Raw genomic sequence first — 14,126 nt, forward strand, 5'->3', positions numbered from 1 at the left:
AATAACAAATAAAATGAACAGTAAACATATAGCAAACAAATAATCAACATAAACAAATATTACGTCCGAAAAGGAGTGGGAAGAAATATAGGCCTGCATTTAATGGTTCTACTCCTTCACCATAAGTCAAAAATTAGCTCAATATTTATCATATAAACTTTGTGATAGGCTGTAAGTTATTCCTTTTTTATTTCAATTCCTTGGTAATGAAGTGATTTTTTTTTGACCGGTTGTCACATGTATGGTAAGATAATCATATAATTAAATGTTGATGTAAAGTGTTCCAGCAGCAGAAGAAGCTGCGATATCTCTCTGTCACACACCGCGGGTGAAGAAGCCTAAAGAGTTTAGAGCAGTTTAAGAACGCACGGTGGGTAGCAGAGATTTTTGTAGTCCATCTTCAGAATATTGTAGTTTTACCACAGCAGAACTACGTCAATAACATCCGCCGCCATCGCATCATAATTACAAAGCCTAGTGTAAGTGCAGTCGGATTCTCTTAACACCACGTTGTCTTTTCCCAAGTCCTTTTTTCCTTCTCATCTTTCCTTGACCTCATGACGTTTTCCACCGAGGTCAAGGAAAAGTGGTTAGGAAAAGACGTCATGATGTAATTTTTTGACTTTTTCGACCACAGCCTCAGACCCTTAAAGCCTCTCAATACCCACACAGGTGTTTTTAATTATTCTGGTTGATTAGACCTCAACCTGCTCAGGTTGAAGGTGCCATGATGAGACATTTAGGTCACAAATCTTCATCTACCAATAAGAATGATAAAGGTGTAATTTGTCCCGCCCTAACAGGTGCAACAAACCTAACAGGAGACTCTGGAAGATGTCAATCAATTAGTCTAAACACGCCCACAGAGTCCTGAGCAGAGGTCTAATTAGCCAGATTAACTGAAAACACGTGTGTGGCTGTTCAGAGGCTTGAAGGACAAAAATGTCATCATAGACACCCATTTAAAACGGCCGTTGCGGTGTAAAGTCATGCATTCTATAATATCAGGCTTTCAATCTAGAGCCCCGGCTTCAAAATTGTAGTTTTTCCACAAGATTGTCATTTTCTCATGTTTGTCCTATGGGACTAGTACATGCTATTTTCCTGGTTCCCAGTACTAGGGTTATTGCTGCTGTATTATGGAGCACTACAGTGTTTGATTCAGTGCATCAAAATCAATGTTGTTGCTAATCATTAACATACCCCAGACTTTGAAAAAAAAAAATCCTCACACTGAGGAGAACCGTGTCGGCCTACCTGCTGTGAGGCATTGCCTGAGATCTACCTGTTATTTGACATTGTGCAGGACCCCGTGGGCCCAGGCACGTGAAACCTTCTTCGTCCGCGGTAAGAACAAGCAATCTCTGGACATCATTGAGAAGGCAGCCTTCTTCGTAACCCTTGATGACACCGAGCAGCGCTTCGAGGCAGACAACCCGGTCAAGTCTCTGGACAAATATGCTAAGTCCCTCCTCCACGGAAAATGCTACGACAGGTGGGGCAGATATAAATGATGTATTTTGTTTCTGATTATTAAAGAGTTTGCGGGGTAAAGTTCATACATAAATAAACTGAAGGTCTTCACTCTTTTTTTGTCATCCAGGTGGTTCGATAAATCCTTTAACCTGATCGTTTTCAAGAACGGCACCATGGGACTGAACGCAGAGCATTCCTGGGCTGATGCTCCAATCATCGGCCATCTCTGGGAGGTACATCATTTCTTTTTATCTAATTAATTTCTCATTTTTTTTTGCATTAAACCGTGTCAACAATGTTTTTGCATTGTAATTATGTCACCAAGAATAAATTAAGAAATGAATATCTTAGTTTATCTTTGGGTATTTAAAAAAAAATAGTTTTACTTTTTTCTTTAAAGGAAAACGGCAAGAAATATATTTAACTATCTCAACAACCTGAACTAATACAATGAAAAACAAATGTATTTATATCCTGATTGGCATGATGTCTGACTTAATTGAGTTATATCTTGACTCTGCGTTGCAGCATGTTCTCTCCATGGACCCTATTAAGTTGGGATATACTGATGAGGGTCACTGCTGTGGGGAGCCCCACCCCAACCTGCCAGGTCCTCTGAGGCTGTCGTGGGACATCCCTGCTGCGGTAAGAAGAACTAGTTCCTTCAACGTGTTGTCCGACCATGTGTGTCAAGTGTTTGGTCTCACTCGACGGTGGGGAAAAAAGCTGTCCGCCATAAAGAGGATGGAACACGATAATCTTCAAAATACTGCGTCTCTCCTGGAAGACATCCGTAGTCTTGCATTGCGCCCGAAAGTGACAGAAATAGTTTTGTAAATAATGAAAAAAGAGAGAGAAGTTCCAACCCTGCTTACTTTCTCACCTCTGCACAGCTGGCCAATCACTGTGCGAGTGTCGAATTGTCGGTTTTGGAAAGCTGACGGATGCAGCCCCCCCAACTCCGACGCCAGAAAGGTGTGGGGTGAGGGTGTTCACGCAGCTGTTTGACCATCTGATGAAGCATACTAACAGCTTAAGACTGCTAGGACATCTTGTACACTGGGCTGATACCTGAGATTTGTTATTCATGAGCCTTGACTTCCCTCTGCTGGTAGCTTGAACTAATGTACACCAGTGTTGGTATTTTATTACTTCAGTTCCAAGATGTAGAGAAAGGGCTGTTGGGTATTGTTTATTTGAAGTTCAAACTGGTGTTAAGCCTAAGAAGTACTAATGCCGCTGATATACATTTTATTAATCTGAGCTTTCTTAATTGTTTTTGTTCTATGCGTATGTTGTCATCCATGCCATGCCATCTGCTCAGTTTAACATATGACTCTGTCCCGTCCTCTAGTGCCTGGAGGTCGTCGAGAGCTCTCTGACAGTAGCCAGGAATCTGGCTGACGATGTCGACTCTCACATTTTCCCCTTCAGTGACTTTGGCAAAGGTCTGATTAAGAAGTGCCGCACCAGTCCTGATGCCTTCATCCAGATCGCCCTACAGCTGGCCCATTACAGGGCAAGTACATACATCTCACTGGTTTCTATGCTACATTTTATGATGTAATAGCAGTTGTATGCATTTATTTATATGTCATTTAGTGTCTTTTTTCATGTTAGGCTTCTAATTATAGTAACTGATACGGTCCAGTGACGTTCCTCTGAAATTCCAGCAGAGGGCAGTCTCAACCTGCCGGTCCAACGTGTCATTGAAGACTGTCAAATGTTGTCAGTGAATGATTTAATCAAAACTTTGTTCAGCTTCAGCTTAAGGCCGTATTTTCCTGTTTGTTTTGCAGTTTATTTGATAATACTAAACACAGCACAAGCACATATGAACTAGTGTTTGACACCTTTGTAAAGTTTTGTTGCTAATTGGCACTTGCCTTGGATAGCGAAGTTGGTAATGGCAGTTAAGATATGGTATTTCCTGGTGTTTCTGTTATTTATTCAATCCCTTGTATGTGTAAATGTAAGACTCGCTGAAAAGTCGCTGACCGTTATCCATACCGTCTCTCAACAGGACAAAAAGAAGTTCTGCCTGACATACGAAGCCTCCATGACGCGTTTGTTCCGGGAGGGCCGGACAGAAACTGTGCGCTCTTGCACCATGGAGACTTGTGCCTTTGTCCGTGCCATGATCGGAGCCGAGACAGTAAGGCCAAACACCAGCCACACACCACACCTCTGATTACAGCGCTACGCTCAGTCACTGATTTAGTCCAGTATGCAGATCATGCTCTTTTAATAGTTTGACTTTTATCTCTTTGCTGTCCTTTTCAGAGAGAAGATTGTCTCAAGTTGCTCAAACTGGCAGCAGAGAAGCACCAAAACTTGTACCGCCTGGCGATGACAGGAGAGGGCATCGATCGCCACCTTTTCTGTCTCTACGTGGTTTCCAAATATCTGGGAGAAGACTCGCCCTTCCTCAGGGAGGTACGAGCTGTCGTTGCAAGTTGTCGTGAGATTTCTGCTCATAAGATATCGTCCATGTGAATCGGCACAGACCAGCTTACTATATTCTTATTGATTTTACAACAATACAATCAAAGTGGCTCCGAGTACATCTGCTCACTTCTTCAAACAATGATGAAAAATTGAGCGGTCACCTGTTAAACCTCTGACAATTTTGCACTTAAAATGACAGTTTCCAAGGTTTGGGTCTCAGTTGAGTTTTGTTTGGACTCGTTGTAAATCAAGCCTACTTGAGTTCTCTTAAGGAATATTATTGGTGTAAGATGGTTGATGGTTGGATTTAATCTTGTCCAGGACTCCATAAGTAAAGAATAACTAATGCAATTTTTTTTAAAGAGGAAGCAGCCTTTAAACACAAGGATTAAATATTCTAGATTAAGCTTCACTTCTGATTAAACTGGCTCGCTAAATTTTCAGGCTCATATAATCATTTCAAAGTAGGCTTCTACTTACTTTTCTCTGGTTAAAAGTAAGTAACAAATGTGCATGCCAAGCTGTCATATCATTTAACTCAGGCAAAAGAATGAAAAAGCACATTTCTCCACCTTCCACTTAACATGTGACATGATATACTTAAATCCAGCTCATCACTGTGTTATATAACACGTGCTACTTCTGGCCTAATAGCTTTCCGCTGAGTATCTAATAAAGAAAGAAATGCTTCTACATCAGGCTAGATAAACCTGTTGCTTGGGCTGAGAACACGGTGTGAGTTTGCTTTGACCGGTGAATTAAACGTATGTTACCTTTATGTTTAGGTCCTGTCTGAGCCGTGGAGGCTGTCCACCAGTCAGACGCCTCTGCAGCAGCTGGAGCTGTTTGATCTGGTCAAACACCCCGAGTATGTGTCCTCCGGAGGTGGATTCGGACCAGTAAGTTACCCCTCAGTCATTTTAAAAGGAGGTTGTGCAGTCTTTCTGCAATTTAAAAATATTAAAGGTGCTATTGATAACATTGGTAATATTCAGCCACTAGATGTCACATTCTCCCTCCCCCGTTGTTGCCAGGCACTTACCGTCAATCACAGCCATTTATCCATTTTTTCCACACTAACTGACGACCCAGAGATACCACGCGATACCAACATTGTTTTACTATCGGCTCACAAGCCTGGTTAGAAGTGGGAACCAAACGTCAGATATCTTCCACAGAGATAAAACAAAACATTCATTTTGGACCCGCCAAAATTTTCTAAATGGTTAATTCAATCATGATTTTTTTCAGGAAAAGCCATACTTTTATTCAGCACCTTTCTAAAGCCTCTGTGGATGTATTTTTTTTATTTTTTTTACATATTCGTCTACATAAAAACGTTATCATAAGACCTTTAAGTCATGCAGTTTGTGTCCTTTATGGATGGATAAATATTTGTTTAGTTTCGTTTTTTTGTTTCGGATATCACGTCACACAAAGTCTGTCTCCGTCCACCTGTTTTTATGTTTAATTAGGGTCTGTATATAGATGTCAAAAATTCCCCTTTTTTGGAAATATAGTTTTTTAAACAATGGTACTACAACTTCTGTGTCGGTCACGTGATGCCGTTGAGCCCAAACAGACTTTTTTCCCATAGACTTACATTGGGAAAGAGACGTCTGTAACTCAGCGGATCATTTTTTTTTGAGGTCCAGACTGCTGCTGGAGCGAGAGCTGGGAGGCGGGGTTAAAGGAAACGCTACTGCACCTCCTCTATGGGCCCAATGGATGCAGAAGATTGCCGGTTAATCCGGGTACTTTATCTCTTGGCAGTCGAGCCATTTTGGCTTCATGCGCCACTGAGCAACTCTCATAGGAATGAACGGGAGCCTGCCTTTCAACGCTTTAACCAGTTCTCTTTATACAGCCATGGGGTTTAACTCACATTTCTTGTGTCCTAAAGGTGGCTGATGATGGCTATGGCGTCTCCTACATCATCGTTGGTGAGAACCTCATCAACTTCCACATCTCCAGCAAACACTCAAGCCCAGAAACCGTAAGTTCAGTTCGCTAGACAATTTAGATTCTTGTATGTCCATTACTTGATTACTTGAAGTGACTTATTTTGCTTTATTTCAGGACTCGCACCGTTTTGGCAGCAACATCAGACAGGCCATGCTCGACATGCTGGATCTCTTCCAGCTCGACAAGAAAACCAAGTGATTGGCCCTCTTGACATCAGAAGTTGTTCTTAACAAGAAACATATTGTTCCCGACGCTTGTACAGAATATAATATTTGATTGGGGGTTATTTTTAAGTTTATTGATGTTACAGAAATAAGGATGATTGGGAGTTTTTGTCGATATGTTTGTGAGGCGTTAATGTGTACTGTATGTACTGTATAGGCACGGTGAGATTCTGGTGTTATCGGGTACAGGTAGTGCACAGATCAAACGTTTTTATTCACAGGACTGTTCGCACGGGTGCCTTAGTGAGAGGGCAGAAAGGGAGGGGGAAATTAAAGCTCTAGTCTGATCTCAAGTCTGTATCGCCACACTAGGAGACATCTCAGCTAAAGGATTGTTCAGTAGCATCATCCAATATTTGCGTTTTAAGTTGAGAGATGATGCGATATTTTTACTAGTTATTGTCCCAGTTTTGAAATAAATTCTTTTAGTTTTTTAGGTTTCGTCTGGTCTTTCCATTCGCAGCACCTGAGTCATGTGTAACTGGCCAAAGCAACAAACGTGATGTTAAATATCATCGACAAATTGCATGTTGCATGGTGTCCATTAATTTCATATTACTCAGTTTTAACATTGAGTCTGATTTGCTAGGCTGAACAACAGTGATCTTCTACCTACGGAGGGCCAGAAAGAGCAAAACAGTTGATCTATAATTACAAGAACTACAAATATATGATCTGCAAAGTGACCCCTGTATCAGTGTGATACTGGACACTTTCTAATCAGTGGATCAACATTGCCTTTCTGACTCACGTGCATAGCCAGACGGTGTGTATTTCAGCTTCTCTGATTTTATGATGTAGCGCGAAGCCGGATCATATTTGTGTTTGTGTTTGTCGTTTTCATACTCAGGTTTTTCTAAATTCTAGGGTGCTGGCCACAGCATTGGAAGAGCGCTCGTGTTGCTGTATACATGTGCAACACTAGAATGCCATGTGACCCTGATGAGCCGGTGGGTAGTGTAACATTAAGTTTGCTGTGGAAATGAGGGATTGGCAGGGCGGGTGTGTGTCTGACTGACAAAGTGCGTGACCGACAGTGACTTTTCTTCTGTTTCTTGTGTTAAAAAAAGAGTGGGTTAACTGTACTTAAACTCTGTGGTGCACTCCATGACGTTCTTTAGTTCAAACTAACCGATTCCCAACTCCAGATCAAGATGTATTGTAAACTTTTATGAGCAAGCCAGTTGTCCGTTGCAGCATAGTGGTATTTCAACTTTCAATATGAGGTCGCTTAATAGGTTGTGATGTCTCTCCAGTACAGTAGGAAGTCATCGTTGTTCTCCGAGTTCTGCTTAGGAAGTGCACATATAGAGGGGCTGTCGCGTGCGAATGCATTTCTGTTATTATGTATATGTTGTCAGTTCATCATATTTATTTTTTTCCCATCTTTTAACCTCTTTATTCACAAAACAAACATGCATATTTACCAGCTGAATGCTGCGAACGTTGAGCGCTAAGTTAAAGCTTTGCTGATTTTAAGAAGTGAAACAGAAAACAATGCTTCCTTTTTCTTTTCGACACGACAGTTTTGTTGTCACAGACTTTGCCAGTATGTTGTAGTTGTGTGACTTTTTATCTCGGTAGACCTCATGTTTACACTGCTGCATGGTTTTTGAAGATGAAGCTGTATATGTTTTGCCTTTTAATTTAAAGACGGTGTAAAAAAAACAACAAAAAACAAGCAGCTGATATACCAAAACGAGTTTTAACAATAAAGTGAATGTCAGACAGCTGTATCAACTCTGAGTACGTCGTCTCTTACTTACAATCTGTTCTTTCTATCTGTTTAAATCATATCAACCCTTCATATCTACATAGGGAGCGGGTCCTCTTCATGGAGTCCAACATGTTGCTCCACCATGTTTTTCAAATCAAACACTGGCTACAGAGAGAGCCTTTTGTGTTTTTACATTACCTGAAGGCCACCGTAATTCTCCTACACGCTTGTGAAACTGTAGTAAAGTGAGCCGCAGAATACAAAACCGCGGCACCGCCAGCAGCCGTCTGACTTCGAATGGAGAATGGTGTTACCATGGTTTTGCACTTGGCAGTTTTACATTACCTCAGTCTTGGAAAGGGAGGAGTATTGAGTTGGTTGCAATCTGCAGCCACACCCCTAGATCCTGCCAAACCTACACACTGTGTCTTTAACTGATGTAAAAACCAAGACAATTTAATTTTGGATAAATCTGAACAATTGGTCAATAAATTAAAGTTTTGATAATTGATTGATCATTCCTCAAGCAAAAATGCTCTAACCTGAAGATGATGCGAGAGGACAATTCATCCTGAGTGGGATGTGAATGTGTGTACCAAATTTCAATCTATAGTTGTGGATACATTTTACTAAAAATGAAATGTATCAATCCCATGATGGTATTAGGACTCACCCTCTTATTTCATAGCAATCCATCTACCATGCCACTAGCATGGCTAAGGATTTTTACGCCCTAATTTTGAGCATTTAGCAGATGTTTAGCTTGGTGGTGTGATCCATGTTAACATTTAGCTTAGTGAATATAACCGCCTCCCTCCCTGAGAGCTAATAAGGCAAATTAGTTCAAATGTCAATGTCTGTCAAGTGGGGCCTGGCAATATATTGATAATATATCACATTGTGATATGAGACTAGATATCGTCTTAGATTTTGAATATCTTAATTTGGCATAATTGTTGTCTTTTCCTGGTTTTAAAGGCTGCCTTTCAGTAAAGTGATGTAATTTTCTGAACTTGCCAGACTGTTCTAGCTGTTGTATTATTTAACCTTTACCCACATATCCACATTACTGATGATTATCAATTCTATCAAATCTCATTGTGTAAATATTTTGTGAAAGCAACAAAGGTCAACCCTACAATATCGTCACAATATCAGCATCAAGGTATTTGGTCAAAAATATCGTGATATTTGATTTTCTCCATATCGCCTAGTAGTACTGTCAAGGTACTGGCAATGTCTGGACCATGATGATCGTCTTGCCCAAAGGTTCTCAGACATTTTGGGTCCAGGGACCCCCTTACAAGGGAAAAAAATGTCCAAGGACCCTCATCCTAACACAAAATGTTATTGAATACCACTTATATACCTTTCAACAGAGGGTGACTACATTAAAATGACATTTGTACTCACACTGACAGCATGTATAGCCCACATTTCAAGTAATTCATCTTAAAAGCTTTCAGAAAATGAATGGTCGTTTAAACTTACCCATCTAAAGCTGACTTTCAGTAACTGATTCAATTCAAAAAAATAATGTCTCATTACTGTGTGTCACAATCATATCAGAGTTTCTATTGGCCCAAAGCTAACGTGGGTGAGAGACACGATATGCTTGTTTTATTGGTGCAAATGGTCCCCATCTGAAGATATGCACTTTTTAATGATTCAGCACAGTTTTATAATTTCGAGCAAATTATTTTGCGGACTCCCTGACAGAGTGCCACGGACCCCTGGGGGTTCCCCGAACCCTACTTTGAGAATCAATGGTGTAGCCAACCTTCATCTTCATGAGAGGGCTGGCTTGTGGTCATGTCTACGTTAATAGCTCTGTAAGCCTCCTGAAACCGGTCTGGTGTGAAAATGAGATCTTTCCTCCCTTAGCTCAGTGTTTACTTTATGAAAGGGAAGCTGTGGCATGCCATCTGGCCAGGTGGCTGTACTCAAGTGGACGGCCGCCAGGAGCCAGTTCCGCCTCTGGGGGGTATTAATAGGCCCCTCCTCTGGGGCCGCTCGGGGCATATTCAGCTATTAACTTGAATTAAACGGAAGACGTTTGAAGGCATCGCGAGGTGACAGATTTCCAAGGAGGGCGTGGGCAGGAAGTGATTACATGTGACAGTTTCCCTCCTGTCCACCACTTGGGCACAGTCTGTCTGTCACACACACACACACACACACCTCCACAATAGTCCTGATGTCACCCTGCCTTGTGCTTCTGTTAGCAGGCTAACATTTCAAGACTGCATTCCTGATCTCTGCTTACTCCTCATCTACTCTGGCGACCTGCAGTTTGGCGACTTGAGGAAAAAGGTTCATTTTTAAAGCCAGCACTTAATGATTCTTTGTTTCTTTGTATGTCTTACATCAAAATCATGAAGTATGTCCTGACTTTCTGTGACATTTTGTTGATCACACAAAGGAGACAGTGGCCGTATCTTCTCTATTTAACACAAGACGTGCAGGCGAACTATGACAGATCCATAATCAACAGACTTCGACCGGCTGGCTTCTGGACAACAAGCCTTTAAATTGTACACCTAATTGGCAAGCTGGAAAACCCATTCACCGAAGAGCAGACACTGAAACCTAAAACCTCGACTTGCACTTTCTAAAAGTAGACTTTGGGAGAGATCTGCGGCCTCTGCTTGTCACCAGTTTAATTCATGTGCCACTTGCTCCACCACAACACCCTCAAAGAAAAGAGGGGAGCCAATGTTGCCTCCAGTTTTATAAGCTAATATCATTCACACAGGAGCAGCAGGGATGTTCCCATTTTGTCCGGATGTCATCGCTGGTAGCTGAACATTATTGTTCCCATTGTAGCCACTGTATGTAGACAATTCGTGTCATTCTTGATTCACGTTTGGCAGGACAATTTGTTTTTCCTGCACTGCTGGACAACTTATGTAAGGCTCTGTTATGCCCCAAACTAATTGGGTTGAATATTACATGTTGATTCAGTGAATGAGGGGGAAAAAAATAACAATTGGACCGCTGTGTCCCGCCGCTAAATGTTAGTTTAAGGGTGGATGTCTTTGACCGCAAACTTTCTGGAAGGAATTGTGTTATTGTGCCGTGATTTCACATTTGAGTGGACCTCACAAGAAAGAATTTCACTGTTGAGAAGAAAGGATCAATAGCAAACATATAACAAACTAATGTACGGTACTCAGAATAAAGGGAAATTATACTTATGTTGAATTCTGAAAAATAACATTAAAGGGGCAGTGTGTAGGATTTAGCGGCATCTAGTGGTGTGGTTGCAGATTGCAACCAACTGAGTACCCCTCCACTCAACCCTCCCTTTCTAAGAATGCGGTAATGTGAGCCGCCGAGTGCAAAGCCGTGGTCACGCCGTTCACTTCGCTCAGAGGCCATCCTTACCATAATAACACTACTTTAAGAGCAACGGAAGACAGACAGCGGCTGGCGGAACTGCGGATTTGCACTCCGCACATACTTGCCAACCTTTCATTGCCCTCTCCTGGTTTCCTCCCGTGGTCACAGTTCTCCCGCAATCAATACTACTGTTTCCACCCGGACGGCATCAGAGCTACACCAAATGTCTTTTCCCGGCGGAGGAGAGCTGCTCGCGACACCGCGGCGCGTTTTGAGGTGTGCTCGCCGCACATTACAGCATCACAGCATGACAGCAAAGCCGGCGTGGTGTGGCGTAAAGTTATTGGAAATAACAGGTTTCAGAGCGCAGTGGGCTGTTGTCGTATTGTGACTGAAAGGACCTTCAGTGAGTGAGAGACAGAGAGAGAAATGGAGAGTACTAAGAGAAAGAAATACTCAAGCAGGGGCAAAACATGAATGAATGAATAAAAACAGATGAATATTAGCCTAGTTTATATCAGAGATTCACACAAGTTCACGCCAGAAGAGCAAATTATTCCATTTTTCTTTCCTGATATTAAAAGCAAAAATAATGTAGGCCTATTTGACAAAAAATTCTGTTGAAGTGTACTTATTATTTTGTTATTTTCATTCTTTAAAAGTCACCACAATGCAGGAAATAAAATCTCTGAAACTCAAATTTTTCGGGACCCGATTTTGAAATCCTACCTATTTTTGAGGTCTCAAGATTGGCAAGTATGACTGCAGTTTCACAAGCATGCCAGAGAACTACGGTGTCCTTCAGGTAACATAAAAATGTGGAAGGCTCTCTCTAGAGCCAGTGTTTGGTTTGTCCGTTCTGGGCTACTGTAGAAACATGGCGCAGCAACATGGCGGACTCAGTGAAGAGGACCCGCTCCCTTTGTAGATATGAAGGGCTCATTCTAAGCTAACGAAAACCCAATGATTTTTAGTTTCAGTTGATTATACACTAAAGAAATCATAGCTATGACTATTATATTACATTCCTGCTAATAGAAAATGTTACACACTGTTCCTTTAAGTCATATAGAGTAATGAAGGTCACATAAGGTTTTGCCTGACTCTAGCTCTCTAACCTCCGCTGTCCTCTGGATCAGAGTCGCCCCCGAGCCTCTAACACTGTAACTTCATCACCTCACAAACCATGGAGCCACACTAGTATGTCTTTGAGAATTTTATCTGGCTGAGAACTGCGCCCAGATTTAAAAAAAAGTGCCATATGAATCTAAGTGATTAAGGCGAGGGTGTAAACGGAGAGGGGCGAGCTCGGTGGCTGGCGTGGAGGGTACCGTGCGTGTCTGCGGCCAGCTGCACCTGTCTCACTGCCCTAAAGGAGCCGGGGCCTGCATGGGGCCCCAAGGTGGAGCTCAGCCAAGGGGCAGCGGGAGAGGAAGGTATAAGGGAAGAGAAGCTTAGCGGAGGTCAAGCTGAATGTGATTCCCCTGAGAATCTCTCCCACCGCGTGCTCACCAAATCTATTAATAACTTTTATTAGGTTTAAGTGGAATTAGTGGAGATGTTAGCCGTCAGCATGTTCACAGATATATAGACATACACTTTCTGACATGAGGAGACGGAAGAGCGGGGGGTGTCAATAATAAGAGCCTCGCACACACACAAACAAACACATACACTCAGGAGCATGTGCAAGCTGACATGGACATGGACATGGATGCAACAAATACCACAAGTAAAAGCAATTAAAGGGACTATTTGTAACTTTCAGAAATGCTTGTTAACAGCGACACCTGTGGCCGTGAAATCAACGAAAGTCAGCGTCGGGCTCGTGTTTGCTCGCTCTAAATATACCTGAACGAGCATCGCTCAAAACAGTGAGGCGACACACGTCAGCTAAAACCACAATATCACTCTATATTTCAGCTGCTTGGCAGTAATGTTAGCTGACCAGACGAAGGTCTCTCCATGAACATGATTTAGATCTGATCCTAGTGTTGGCTTTTCCTGCCTAAGTGCAGGCTGAGGCAGCGGGGCTCTGCAGCATGTCTCCTCTGCTCTCTCCGCCCGCAGCCGGAGAGAGCAGAGGAGACACCGGCACCCGGTCGGTAACGAGAGGGTAACATAACTCTCTGAAGAGCTCCGTCACTTCACAAGACACGGGAAAGCTCTGTTGGTCTGGAGGAACTGCAGCATTTATTTCTGCACAAACGTCCCCTGTGCATTCACTAGATATTCTCAGAGCTAAACTCTTCTGCAGTGTGTAGTGAGCGCACGTTCACGTCTAGAGGTGGAGCGAGACAGCGAGGACGCGCGCGCTGTCTGAGTGAAGGAGAGCATGCAGCGGAGACGAGGCTCCAGCCACACACGAGCGCGCATATGCGAACGCGCATGTGTGACGACCCGCTACATTTATGCGCGTACAAAGTTACAAATAGTCCCTTTAATATACAAGATGAACATCATTTATGTTTGCATATTTCTCTTTAGGGTCATTCTGGGTGTTGGAGCCTATCCCACAACAGTTAAACACACAGAGACATATTTTGGGTAAAGTCCAGATGTGTTCTGAGATTAAATCTTGCCTTCTCCACGCTGCTGCTCCACCGTGTTCACCGCTTATACATCAGAAATAAACATGAACTGAGTTACCCAAAGTGAAGTAAGAAAATGTAAACTTTATTGCAACTTTGTCATTCTAAGTTCTCTGATTTACAGAAGAGAAAAAAAACACTTGTAATGGCACAGTCATCGTAATACATACATTGCTGATACTGCAATAATCCAGACACTCGCGTTGTCCAGATTTAAGAGTGGCACATTAAGGCGCATGATTCGCTCAGTCTGTAGAGGGAAAGGAATAACACATCAAAGCTTCTTTCCTGCAACTTATACGTGAACATACCACGGCATTCCATAAAAGCATCAGAACTAGAAAAAAGCTCCTCGCACGAAGG

General features: G+C 42.4%; 1 protein-coding gene and 1 long non-coding RNA gene across 5 annotated transcripts in view; one reads left to right on the top strand and one right to left on the bottom strand.

Annotated features, from left to right (window-relative positions):
* The window catches only part of cpt1ab (carnitine palmitoyltransferase 1Ab (liver)), a 31,228-nt gene extending 23,375 nt beyond the window's left edge, over positions 1-7,853 (top strand). For all 4 annotated transcript variants that reach the window (XM_037767869.1, XM_037767871.1, XM_037767868.1 and 1 more), the window contains exons 11-19: positions 1,307-1,495; positions 1,604-1,709; positions 2,005-2,121; positions 2,831-2,995; positions 3,500-3,631; positions 3,760-3,912; positions 4,710-4,823; positions 5,828-5,920; positions 6,004-7,853. In XM_037767869.1, the coding sequence (XP_037623797.1) occupies positions 1,307-1,495; positions 1,604-1,709; positions 2,005-2,121; positions 2,831-2,995; positions 3,500-3,631; positions 3,760-3,912; positions 4,710-4,823; positions 5,828-5,920; positions 6,004-6,087 (1,153 nt within the window). In that variant the 3' untranslated portion in view covers positions 6,088-7,853. The remainder of the gene's footprint in view (positions 1-1,306; positions 1,496-1,603; positions 1,710-2,004; positions 2,122-2,830; positions 2,996-3,499; positions 3,632-3,759; positions 3,913-4,709; positions 4,824-5,827; positions 5,921-6,003) is intronic.
* On the bottom strand, positions 699-10,013 carry LOC119487219. Its single transcript, XR_005206662.1, has 3 exons — positions 10,000-10,013; positions 5,633-5,637; positions 699-928 (listed from the first exon to the last, which is right to left on the bottom strand). It is a non-coding gene; the product is annotated as an uncharacterized LOC119487219 (long non-coding RNA).
* Positions 10,014-14,126: the final 4,113 nt, after the last annotated feature.

This window comes from Sebastes umbrosus, chromosome 4 (assembly GCF_015220745.1).
Source record: "Sebastes umbrosus isolate fSebUmb1 chromosome 4, fSebUmb1.pri, whole genome shotgun sequence".
In the NCBI taxonomy this organism is placed as follows: Eukaryota; Metazoa; Chordata; class Actinopteri; order Perciformes; family Sebastidae; genus Sebastes; species Sebastes umbrosus.